This window comes from Trichechus manatus, unplaced genomic scaffold (assembly GCF_000243295.1).
Source record: "Trichechus manatus latirostris isolate Lorelei unplaced genomic scaffold, TriManLat1.0 scaffold00040, whole genome shotgun sequence".
Classification (NCBI taxonomy): Eukaryota; Metazoa; Chordata; class Mammalia; order Sirenia; family Trichechidae; genus Trichechus; species Trichechus manatus.
Genome location: NW_004443976.1, coordinates 14,360,684 through 14,374,028, shown reverse-complemented (window position 1 = coordinate 14,374,028; position 13,345 = coordinate 14,360,684). Strand labels below are relative to the sequence as shown.

At 50.8% G+C, this 13,345-nt stretch overlaps 1 protein-coding gene across 2 annotated transcripts in view; it reads right to left on the bottom strand.

Annotated features, from left to right (window-relative positions):
• Positions 1–13,345, bottom strand: part of WSCD1 (WSC domain containing 1) — a 48,503-nt gene that overhangs the window by 18,542 nt on the left and 16,616 nt on the right. For both annotated transcript variants that reach the window (XM_004376108.2, XM_023731036.1), the window contains exons 3-5: positions 11,997–12,111; positions 10,343–10,527; positions 4,159–4,280 (exon numbers count right to left, since the gene is read on the bottom strand). In XM_004376108.2, coding sequence (XP_004376165.1) covers positions 4,159–4,280; positions 10,343–10,527; positions 11,997–12,111 — 422 coding nt within the window. The remainder of the gene's footprint in view (positions 1–4,158; positions 4,281–10,342; positions 10,528–11,996; positions 12,112–13,345) is intronic.

Sequence of the window (13,345 nt, the reverse complement as noted above, 5' to 3'; positions counted from 1 at the left end):
GACCCAGCTTTTCCTTGGTATTTTTATCTTACAGATCCACTCCTGCAAAAAGACCTATGTACAAGGATACCCCTGCATTGTCGTTTGTAAAAGCGAAAGATGGGAAAACAACCTAAATGTTTAACAGCCGGGGATCTGTTAAATAAATGGTACACGTACCCCACCAGCCTCTGTGGAGTCGACTCCGACTCATGGCGACCCCATGTGTGTCAGAGCAGAACTGTGCTCCACAGCGTTCTCAATGGCTGACTTTTCAGAAGTAGATTACCAGGCCTTTCTTCTGAGGCATCCTAGGTGGACTTAAACCTCCAACCGTTCAATTAGCAGCCTAGCTCATTAACTGTTTGCACCACCTGGGGACTCCCAAGTAAATGACAGGCCATCCATACAATGGAATACTCTGCAGCCATCAAAAAGAACAACAAAGCTCTTTTTGTCCTGTTACGGAACAATCTCTATGACAGATTGTCCAGTAAAAAAAAGTAAGGTATAGGTTTTTCAAAAAGCTAAACATGGAATTACCTTATGACCCAGCAATTCCACTCCTAGGCATATACCCAAATGAACTGAAAACACAGACTCAAACAGATGCTTGTACATCAGTGTTCGCACCACCACTATTCACGATGGCCAAATGATGGACACAACCCAAGTGTCCATCAGCCGGTGAATGGATAAACAAAACGTGGTGCATATAGACAGCGGAATATTATGCAGCCATGGAAGAGAAATGAAGTTTTGCTACATGCTACAACACGGGTGAAACGTCCAAACATTATGCTGAGTGAAATAAGCCAGACCCAAAAGGACAAATACTGTATGATCCCGCTTACACACAATATCTAGAACAGCAGATGCATGGAGAGCCAAGTTTATTAATGGCTACCAGGGGCTGGGAAAATGGGGAGGTATTGCTTAAGGGGTACCAAGTATCTGTTTGGGGTGCTGAGAAGCTTTTGGAGATCCAGTGGTGACGGCTGCACAATGTGGTGAATGTAATTAACGTCACTGAATATTACACTTACGGTTAACATGGCCAATTTTGTGTGACATGTGTCTTACCACAATAAAATTACATGAAAAACAGGTAAGGTATAGAACACTGAGTGCTTTGTGGTGGGTTTGTAAAGGAACACTGACATCAATGTAATCGTTTGAATATTCATAGAACTTCTCTCAAAGTGGGAATGTGAAGCCAGGATGTTTGGAGGCCTCCGAGGAAGGATGAGAGACACGGGGGTGAGTGGAGGACGCTTCCTTTCATATCCCTGGCTACTGTTATGGACTGAATTGTGTCCCCCCAAAATCATGTGTTGTAAATCCTCACCCACATACCTGTGGGTGTAATCCTATTTGGGAATGGGGATTTCTTTATGCTAATGAGGCCATGTCAGTGGAGGGTGTGTCTTAAGCCAATCACTTTTGAGATGTAAAAGAGCAGATCAGGCACAGAAGCAAGCAAGCATAGCTGGAGAAAGACTGCCGTGGCGGGGAGATCTCCAAGGTTCTGAGGAAGAGAAGCTGAAAGAGACAAGGATTTTCGCCCGAGTGAACAGAGAGCCTTCCCCTAGAGCTGGTGGCCTGAATTCGGATTTTTAGCCTCCTAGACCATGAGAGGAAACCCTAGTGATGCAGTGGTTAACAGCTACCACTGCTAACCAAAAGACGGGCAATTCGAATCCACCAGGCGCTCCGTGGAAACCCTATGGGGCAGTTCTACTCTTACTATAGGGTCGCTATGAGTCAGAATCGACTAGATGGCAATGGGTTGGTTGTTGGTTGGTAGACTATGAGAAGGGGCCCTGGTGGCGCAGTGGTTAAGAGCTCGGCTGCAAACCAAAAGGTCAGCAGTTCGAATCCACCAGCTGCTCCTTGGAAACCCTATAGGGCAGTTCTACTCTGCCCTTTAGGGTCGTTATGGGTCAGAATCGACTCAACAGCAATGGGTTTAGACTATGCGAAAATAAATTTATTTTGGCTAAAGCCACCAACTTGTATTTCTGTTAGTGTAGCACCAGGAAATTAAGACAGCTATCTTTTTATTTTGTTCCAGGGAAACACACTACCTATCAGAAATGAAAACAAGTAGGGGCACACAGCTATACTGGCTAATGCTCCCATTCTTCCTGCTCCTTCCCGTCTCTCAGCCTCTCCTCTCTGCTCACTTTCTCCTCCCTTGCTGTCACCCCGAGAGGCAGGAGAGCGTAGGAGGTGCTGATGTGGTGTCAAGAGCCGAGGCTATAAAGCTGGGCGCGCTGTGCCTGCGTAGGGACACTCACTTGTGGGCACCTTCAGAGCCTCTTGTAGCAGCAAGCAGGGATCAGAACACCTCCCCTCCTGGTGCTGCTGAGAGGATTAGAGCAGACAGCTGTGGGAAGGGCCTCGAGCAGGGCCCAGAGCATGGAAGGACATCTCCGTGTCTGCTGACTCCCTGGGCAGGCTGGAACCTCTGCGTTCCTTTGATTCTGATGGGGGGGTCTTTGCAGAGCACTGCTTTGAACAGCAGGAGCAAGGGGAAGCCCCAAGAAGGGTGGCTTATTTCCCTGTGGGTGCAGCCCAGTGGCTGGGCCTGGGATGGTGGTGCCCCAACCTCCACCTCTGCTCCCACCAAGGCGGTGAGGGCACAAAGGGGTGTGCAGACCAGATGGTCTGCGAACTGATAAAGCTGCCTCCTGGCTTACTGCACTGTGTCCCGCGAGCCCTGGCGCCTTAGACATCCTCAGCAGTGGCTTCGGAAATACTGGGGACACAGGAAGGCCACTTCAAAGGATGCACTTGTGCAAGAAGAAAGCACACACGGAAGGCCTTGTGCTCTGCCCACCCTCCAAGCGAAGTGGGGGGCCCCCAGGTGGGGGTGGGTGGGCAGCGAGGGGTGCTCTCACTGCTGTCCAACCACTTCTTTCACTGAAGCCCACCACCCTCCAGACCACCAACAGGCTACGGAGCTAGACAGCCTTCAACTCCAGCTCCACCACTTACTGGCTGTGGGACCTCAAGCAGAGAGACTGTGTTACCGCTCACAGCCTCAGTTTCCCTCCCTGTAAAATGCAGATTATAACCGTGGCTCTCCCACAGCGTTGTTGTGAGGAGTAAATGGTTTAACTCATGTAAAGTGTACCTGGCATGCACTCTGTGATCAATAAATGCTAGCTATTGTTCTTCTTCATCACCAGGAAAGAAAAAGGATTTCTGTCGAGAAATGGTGCCGACGGTTGTTGACACCTGGCAGCAGGGAAAGTATGGGCAGAGGGGCAGCTTTCAAATTGGAAAGGGCAAATGTAATCGGCTGAATTGTGTCCCCCAAAAGATATGCTGAAGTCCTAGCCCTCGTACCTGTGAACGTGACCCTGTTTAAGAGAACAGGGTCATCATCATCACCAAGGCCTTCCTCTCTTCTGAGCCCTGTTCTATTATGCTGCCAAGTACCATGGCCCTGTCAGAGGACAACAAGGAACCCCAGCACACCTGAACCAGCCCCTAACCCCCGCCAACTGCCACCTCGGGCCATTTCTAGAGCCACAGCATCCACCCCAATCTGGACGCCAGCCCAGGACCTCAATGCTCTTTGGACATAGCCTGCTGGGTCTCCCTGGCCTCACTCACACACTCTGGGACCTGCCCTTTGCAAGCCCTCTCTGGCGCTGGCCAGCCTTACCTACCCTCGAGCTGGCATGTAACGCAGGGACAGGGGCCTTCGGGGCCCCACCTAGCCCTTGTACAGAGTCTCACTCCACTTGTCAGCCCAGGCTGCATCACAGGTGCACATGTAAAACACAGTCCCTCTCATCAGCTTCACAGTCCAACGCTCTTGCGCAAAGAATAGAAAATCCATCAGCTCTCCCCAAGGCCCGAGCCAGCAACTTCTTGCTTCCAAACCAAGTCAATTTAACATCTGACACTTGTGCCAAGAACATACATTGGGAAAGGCACCATCCTTCCAGCTCTGCAACCTTCTCTGACAATTCCCTCACCCAGTCTCAAAGTACCGGTGTCAGCTGCAAGCTCCCCGACCCAGCACCCACCCTGATGTCTGGTGTATGGCTGGCCACCTGCCCCGGCCCCCCAGACTTGAGAGCGGGCACATGCAGCCTGGCCTGGGCACCTGCTCCCTCCCTAGGTTGCTACAGAAAAGAATTTTCCCATGGTCATTGGCCTTACTTTCTGGGAACAGAAGCCCGCGCACGTGTCCACAGTCACGTTGGCCTGTATCAGGGAGGCAGGGAAGGCGTGTGTGACATTCTCTGGCAGCCGGAAGCACCCACGATACGTGACAGTCCTCCCTGTAAGAAAGGAAACGGGTCTTTGGTGAGAAATGGTGCCCACCGCTGCTGATGCCGATCAATGGACTTCTGATTTGGAAACGGGTCAATAGACTCCAGCAGGGCAGCTTTCAAATCGGAGAGGGCAAGTGATATCGACTGAATGGTGTCCCTCTAAAAGATATGCTGAAGTCCTGACCCCTGTACTTGTGAATGTGACCATGTTTTGGGAAATAGGGTTTTTCTTTGACGATATTGTCAGTTAAGTCATACTGGAGTAGGGTGGGTCCTAGTCCTAACTCCTTCTGAGCGGCGCCTTATAAAAGGGAAGAACAGGCATGGAGAAAAGGAGTCACACACAGGTGAAGGCACCACGTGAAGATACATCTACAAGCAGTCAACGAGTGCCAGCAGCAACCAAAAGCTCGGAGAGAGGCACGGAGCAGTTCTCTCCAAGCTCCCGGAAGGAACTGACATGGATGGTACCCTCATTTGGACTTCTAGCCTCCAGAACTGTGCAACAATACATTTCTGTGCTTTAAGGCCACTCCCTTTGTGGTATTATATTACGGCAGCTCTAGGAGAATAAGACAGAAAGCTACCCTGGGTTAGGGGGTGGGCAGTCAAGCCATGTCCCTAATAGAAACCTAGTATCAGAACCTTGGTCACCCAGGTCACCTACAAGGGACCATTTGGAGGAAAACTGTTGAGCTCAGATCTCACTTCTCCCGTCTAGCTCTCTGGGGACAATGTAGATCCACACATCGATCCACCCATCGATCCACCCATCCACCCATCCACCCATCCATCCATCCATCCATACATCCATCTATCCATCCATCCCTCTCTCTCTCCCTCCCTACCTCCCTCCCTTCCACAAATTTATATACTGTGCTTCTACTATATTCCAAGTTCTACACACGGGGCTGATACTCTGGAAATTCCTATATCCTTCTAGAGCATACATTAAAAGAGAAGTTCATCTGGAAATCTCAAATTCTGCCACATTCCTTCTTGCTGCACACTCTGAGTCACACCCCTGCTTTGCTTCTTAGCAACATTTGCCTCTCTCTGACCTTGAACTCCCACCTACATTCTAGGAATACGCCTGAAGCCCATGCTGCAAAGCAGTCCCCTGCCAAACTGCTCTCTAGACCTTCTGATAGAAGAGTCCTGCTCTGTAGCTGGCTTTCTTGTAGCTGAACAAACCTTCTGGAATGTCCCAGCACCAACTGCTTGTATTGATTTCTTATACAGAAATACTCATCAGAGTTTCTGCAGATGGCATCCTGATTCACCTCCCATGCTCCTGTTAACACAGGGTCTCCAAGGGCTCAGTCTTTCTCCAGCTCACTACCTGCCCCATCTCCTGGGCCAGCAGCAGAAACCCCTCACCAGCCAAACCACAGCAGGAGGGCTTTCTCTATGTCAAAGTGCAAAGCAGGACCAAGCCCTGGATTTGCAAGCCCATCCCGATCGGCTACAGCCCTAGTGCTCTAAACATCAGGGCATATTCCTGCTGGAGCATATATGAAGGCAAGCAGTCTGGGCTGCGTCCCAAAGGCCTGGGTTCAAGTCCAGGCACTGCCAGTGACCAGCCATGTAACTCTGGGCATGGCATGGACTCAGGCATCTCTGCTGAGTTGTTTTGAGGAGTAATGTGCACCCATTTGCCATCCCCTGACCAGTCCATGTCTCCCCACAAGCAGGTTTCTGCCCTGGTTCTTACTGTGAAGCCTTGGGGTGATCACTAGTGCTGGGCTCATAAAATTCTTTCTGTTCTGTTGCATGATGGGGCCCCAAAAGAACAAAACATCTAGATGCCCTGGGCTCTGGTCCTCAGCCAGCTCCACTGGAGTGGACAGACATGGAAGAGATAGGCTCAGTGGCCAGGGGAGGGCCAGTCAGGCAAGACACGGGAAGAGCAGAGTGGTCAGGGACCCAGTGAATCCCAGATCTCGGGGAGTTCAGCAAGGGGCCACAAGGCCTCCAGAGTGGAGATCCTGGACGGGGCGCTGCCTCAGGATCACCTGTGTCCCTGCACCCAGCCCCGACCCTGACACACAGCAGGTGCTCAATGTCGTTGCTGTCAAGTGCCCTCAAGTCAGGCCCTGACTCATGGTAATCCCATGCACAATGGTCCCATGCCAACACCATGATTGGTTGCGGATCGGACCATTGTGATCCGCAGGGTTTTCATTGGTTGGTTATTGGTGGCAGATCGCAGGCCTTTCTTCCTAGCCCGTCTTAGTCTGGAAGCTCCGCTGAAACCTGCTCCACGTCATCACAACACACAAGCCTCCACTGACAGATGGGTGGTGGCTGCGTATAAGGTGCATTGGCCGGGAACAGAACTTAGGTCTCCCGCATGGAAGGTCTGAATTCTACCACTGAAGCCCCAGTGATCACAAGTGTTCAATAAGGCTTACTAAATGAATGAATTGAATGAGATAATGCACATGAAGGCATTGCATAAACTGTAACGTGTTGAAGACGGGTGAGTGGTTAAGGTGCTGGCATCAGGAGCCTCTTGGCTTCACTGATGTGACGATCTGGGAACAGACTGTCACCGAGTGCAGTCCACTCCACAGTGCTCTCCCTCACTCCCAGGTGGGAATCCAGGAGCCATGTAGGGCAGAAGGACTCCTCCAAGGTGAAGACACTACTAAATCGCTCAGGACCATCCCTTGACGGGGGAGCACGATCATGGGTCTTACTCCTTTGAATGCTCCTTGTGAGTCAGAGCTACAATTTGAGACTGGGGAGGTGGTCACCTGGTCACCTCTTGAGGTCCTGTCAGTTCAAACCCTTGAGAATGGAGTGGGAAAGCAGAGGTCAACTGCACAGGGCTCCACGGCCTGCCCACTGTTTTCAACACTGACCTTGACACCGAGTCTAGCCGACTCAAGATCTGGGGCTGGCTTGAATGATTGTACCATCTCTCCCTTAACCAACAGGCATCCTGAAGCACAAGGGCCATCTCCAAAAATCAATGACAAGGCAGGCAGGAGGGGCTGGCAGGGCAGCCCATGCCTACGCACAGGCCTGCCCCTGCTGGGGGTGGGGTGAGGGTCGGGGTAGCTAATACTGTTGGAACCCAGAAAAAGAAAAGATCCAAGAAGCCAGCAGAGATCAGCTTGGTCCTCAGGATGCCCATGTGGATGCCCTGTGACAGGTAAGCTCCTCAAGGACAGGAGTGTCTCCATGAATCAGGAAACCCTTGTACCCAGGACAAGGCCACCCTCAGAGTAGGTGTCAATGAGTATCTGTTGAATGAATGGGTTCATTAATTAATTCACAAGCTAAAGAGCTGTGTCAGTGTCCCCATCCCTGTCCCCATTCCCCCATCTGTACCCCTGGTTCCCAGACACATCCTGTCTGATGCAAGAAGCACCTCGGCAGCCTCATCCCCTTCCCAGCACCAGCTGGCTGGGGCTGAGCACTGAATCCCTCTCCCTGATGCTCGGATCCCAGCGATACACTGTAGCCAATGTTGGCCTTTGGGCTCACCCATGGGTCTCAGGCCTGGGCTGCCATACTGCTTGGTAAACTCAGTCTTTGCTAAGACAGTCACCCCCAGAACCCCTGTGCAGCCTGTCAACCTCCTCCTTGAACTCTGCTCCTTTCTTGGACAAATCCATCGGCTTTCCTGGACCCTTGGCCAGTGGCAGTTGTGTCCCTGAATCAATAGGCCTGGCCCCTAGGCTGTGCCTCTTGACCAGCTGCCCCACCCTCACCAGTGGAGATGATAGGGTCTCTGCCCACGCTCTGACTCCTTCCTAGCCTGGCCCCTCCTAATCTTAAAAAGGATGGCCCCCATATGTGCAAATGTGTACAAACACATTATTTTCTAAAAGAGCTTTTTATACTTAGATTAAGTGACCCTGGGGATCACCTTCCTGCAACGAGGACAAACACAGGTTTCAGACTCATCTAGCTGGGCACCTTCAGTTACAACTGCTATTTGATAGCTCTTTTAGCTGAAATTCTTGGGAGGGAAGGTAAAGAGCCTATCAAGCTTGCTGTTTGTTGTATCAACTTGTGCTCCCTCGTAGTTGATGATTTCCACCTGAGTTTTATTAATTGTGAATTGTAAGCTCATCTTCAGTGAGATTTTACCTATGGGAACCCTTTACATCCTGGGTTGATGGCATAGTTCTCAAGAGAGACTGCATTTGCCTCTGCCAGGTGCCCCCAGGTGCCCTACAGTCGATTTTTTTCTGGAGCTTTCAAGACCAGAGAGATAGCATAAATTTGAACCCCAAAACTCATGCAAATGTAAGCCTGTGATTACAAATTCTTAGGAAGATTTTTTTTTTACCTGAAGCCTACAACAAAACAGACAAGCTTTCTTTCTATCTCCCTGAACTAGTGGGGTATATACTTTTGTTTTTTTTTTAATCTAAACTTCCACTGGTTTATACCTCTGGGAAATTGAATCCCATCTTTATGCAGAGGTTTCAATCAAATTCCCCACCCTGGCAGGCCCAAGGCCTCCTTTCCTGTCCTGCCTGGATGTTAAAACCTAAGTCCCATGCCAACAAGCCCAGCAACTTCCCTCTGCTGGGCCCTGGGGCTGCACAGCAGCGTCTGATAGTCTCAGCGCTGGGGTCCTTGGTTCCCTCTTCATTTCTGGACTCAGGGGTTTTACTTTCCTGCAATTTCAACTCTGCATTTAAAACAACATTTGTTACAATTTATGCAGCACTTCTAGGTGTTTTGTAGCTAGGAAACTTCCAGATTATTTAGTCTGCTACACTGCTAGAAATTTAGGTCTGCCTCTGCAGTTTGTAGATACTGGAACCCAGAGAAGGGAAGTGAGTTGCCTAAAGCCACGTGGCATGTCTGAGGTACACTGTGATCATTAAGGTTGTGTGTCAACTTGGCTTGGCCATGATTCTCAGTGGTTTGGCAGTTATGATGTAGTCTGGCAGTCATATGATATTGTGATCACTTCTGTGATGAGATTTGATATAATGTGATCACCTCCATGATGGGATCTGCTGTGACTAGCCAATCAGTTGAAGGGGAGTTTCCCTGGGGGTGTGGCCTGCATCCAGTACAGGTAGACTTTCAGACAAGGCTCACAGGCTTTTGCTCGCTCTGGATCCTACAACTGGCTCTTGTTCCTCTAATCTCTGGTTCTTGGGACCTGAGCTGGCAGCTTACCTGCCATCTTGCCTGTCGATCTTGGGATTTGTTGGTCTTCGCAGCCTGTGAGCAAGAGCCCTGCTGTCTGACCTGCAGTTCGTGGATTCACCAGCCCCTCTAGCTACGTGAATCAGGAGAAGCCTCCAGCCTGACACATGGACTTGGGACGTTCCAGCCTCTACAGCTATCTGAGCCATTTCCTTGATATAAATCTCTCTATATATTTATACAATTTACCAGTTTTGCTTCTCTAGAGAATCCAGCTAAGACACACACCTAGACTTCAGGCCTCCTGGCCAGTTTCTCTCCTGCGGGGGTGTTACGGATTAAATTGTGTTCCCCCAAAATATATCTTGGAATCCTAACCCTTATACCTGTGGGGGTAATCCTGTTTGGAAATAAGGTTTCTTTGTTATATTCATTAGCTCATACTCAGTTAGAGTGAGTTCTAAATCTAATCACTTCTGAGTTATAATAAGAGCAGATCAGACACAGAGATGCCCACACACGTGGGGAAAGAAAGATGTCACATGAGGATCACCTACAAGCCAAGGAACCAAAGAACACGTGGACTACCTACGAGGAAGGAATCAACATGGCTGAAACCGTGATTTGGACATTTAGTCTCCGGAACCATGAGAAAATACATTTTTGTTCCTTAAAGTCACCCACTTATGGTATCTGTGTTACAACAGCACTAGGTAACTAAGACACGGGGCGGGGGGTGGGGTGGGGAAGGGAAGACAGACCTCGCTCATGAGCTCAAGCAACCTCTGATGGACCTCAACTCCACTCTCACCCGGCCACGGGCAATCCAGTGAAGGTGATAGGGAGGGAAAACACAGGGTCTGCCCAGGTCGCTTGGACCAGGGGCTGGAGGTGGCGGGTAGTGGACAGAAGGGGACAAAGTCAGGGAAAGCCGGCACACTCACGCTTCCTGGAGCCTGGCTGCAGCTCTTCCACACGGTACACGGAGAGCCGGCTGACGCCCCCGCACACGGAGCCCTTCTCCCCCTTACACTCCCGGTTACACTCCGCCAGCCCGACGCTCAGCGCTGGGAGCCGGTTCCCGCAGTAGCACTCTGCTCCAGCCTCCAAGCCGGCGTAGACGTAGGACCTGCAGGGAGAGTGGGGCCTGAGGTCTGTCTGGAGCCTAGGTCAGAGCTGGGGCTGAGGTCCTCACTGCACTGAAGTCTGGGTTCAGAAACGGCAGCTGGGCCTGTGGCCAGGATATGAGTTGGACTGGAAGCTGAGGTTGGGTATGGGTGAAGAGGCAGAGGCTACAGACATCAGCACATGGCTAGCCTCAGGGATCAGTCTTCAGCCAGTCTTAAGGGTCACCTGGCTAAGCCTAGGGAACAGAGTCTTTCCTTTGTGACTGGTCCCTCTTGTCAGCCCTGAGCTTTGTCCCCTAAGGTGTAGTGTTTGCCAATTTCTGTGGTGTGAATACCCCCATCATAGCCAATTTGAAGCTCCAGTGGTTTAACAGTCAGATCACAACATTTCTGAAAATGTAACAGTTGGCTCCTGTGAGCCTGCACGAACCAGCTCCTGACACCACTGGTCTGAAGCACCTGCCACAGCCACCATGTTACGAACAGGTCTGCTGTACAACCCTCCTCATCCAAAGCCACGTCTTGGCCTGCTGTGCCCAGTTTTAACGCCATAGGTAAAGATTGGAAATGGAACCTATAAGGCATCACACAGATTTTAACTATAGAAAGAGGCCAACATTCTCAAACTCCCGTCTCAGTGAATCTAGGTACAAAAAGCCCATATTGAAAAGCCAAACACAAGTTTCTAGTCTCTGTCTGGCTGCTGACTAGCTGTGAGGCCCTGAAGGTCACTCACTACCTCCGGGTCTCAGTTTCCTTAACTGTTAGGAGAAGAAAATGAGATTGCATCAGTCTCGGCTTTCGCATTACCTAGACTGTAAAGCACGTGTGAGCAGGGACCCTGTCCTTTCCTTCTCCAGCCTCAGTCTCTCCATCTGTTAAATGGGGCTAATTACCTGCTACCTAGCAGAGGCTGGTGAGGATTACATGAGATAACAAATGTGAGAGAATCTAATGAGATGGAAATCAATCAAGAGTACAATTTGCTGACGCCGTTTTGCTCCCTCCTACCCCCCACCCCACCGCACACACTGAATTGTGAGTGACCTGAGCGTGGAGACCATCGCCTGGCACACAACAAGCAGCAATATCAGAAAAAGCAAACTTCGCTACAAACACAAGATGGAAAATAAACTTTCTCTAACCAAGCTAGAAATATCTTCAGAGAAATCTGGGTTAAGGCCTTTATTTTAAGCATATGAGTAAACTGAGGCACAGGGAAGGAAAAGAACTCGTGAAAGGCACGTGGTGAGTCCCTAGCATGGCTGGATTAGAACCCAGGTCTCCTGGGTCCCCATGCCAACTCATCAACAAACTTTCTTTGTTCTGGATGACTGGAATCCGATCAACTGAGGTTTAATTATTCTATCACAGCCAACTGGTAACCAACATCTTGAGGAGTCACCTCGCTCTGGGGCTGTCTCTTAACTCCGTTCCCGGTGGCATCAGCCTTCCAGGGCCCCACACTTACCGCTCAGCGCAAGCATCCTGACAGTGGGAGACGGTCATCTTCCTCAGGTCATAAAACACAGCCCCCTTCAGAGTTCTCTCCTGGCCATCGTCACTGAAGCACCCGACATATGTGCCTGCAGGAGAGCACACTGGAGGCTTAGAAGCCTGGGAGGCCCGCCCTTAGGAAAAGCCAGAGGCACCTCAGCCCTTTCTGGCCGAGGCACCTCGCAGAGAAGCCCCGGAGACGAGAGCCGCAGTACACTCTCCCACTCAGTGCTGGAGCCATGTGGCATTGGGACACCGCGGCCTTGCTCATGTCCTGCTGCTTTTCTTGGTTAATAGTTCGCTGTCTACCTGGACATCCCAGCCAGGACCCTGGAGTCAGGCTGTCTACCACCTCCTTCCACCTCCCGCAAGTCACCAAGTCTGGATGCTGAATTGTCTCCTCTGGACTCCAGCCCTCCTTTCTGTCCCATCCTCTTCGGCTCAGAGTGGCCGCATTGTTCACTAGCCTCCTGCCTCCATAAATGTCCTGATGGCAGGTTCTATTGCCTCGTTGTGATCCACAGGGAAGAAATTACTTATGGAAAGAATGATCAGCTTATATAAGGAAGATCTTTCAAACAGGAAGAGCTGTTTCAAGAAAAATAGGCTGTCCCAGGAGGGAGTAAGCTCCCACCACTGGAGGAGGGTAAGCAGAGGTTGTACAATGATCTGCTAGGGGTTTAAGAGGGATGTCTTGGGTGGCCATCAATAGGACCAGGTGACTCTGGAGCCCTCTTCCAGCCTGGTCACCTCTGGCACACCCCTGCTCTGGAAGGGGACATTGGGTGGCCGGACTCCACAAAGCAGTGGCAGGGGCTGACCCAACCACTGAGGTATCAGATGTAGTCTGTGTCAGCCCTGCTCCATCACCCTGAGGGACAAAGACGTCCCCCAGAGAGGCGGAGAGGCTCCAAGAATTCATGCACAATGCAAATGCGTTTGGAACAGAAATGTCACACGCACTGCGGTGTTTGAAAAGAATGGCATGTTGGGAATTTGCAAACATGCAATCACACAGTCCCCAAGCTGTGAGCACACCCCCACAATAGCTGTGCCGAGGTCTGGATTGGCACCTGTGATAAAGACATCGCACATCTCCTGAGAACGTCTGCATCCACTCCTGGGTGCCTCTAAAATGTCACCTGTGGAGTGCACCACAGCCTCCAGAAAATTAGGCTGTCTCTGGGAAGTCACATGCCCAAAGCCTCTCAGCAGCCTGCCAACTCCCAAACGGCTTTTCGGTGAGGAATAAAGGCCTGGTCTATCCATCTGAGAGTTTTTATCCCCGGGAGGAACCTGGCCCAAAACACCAGCTAAGGGGCC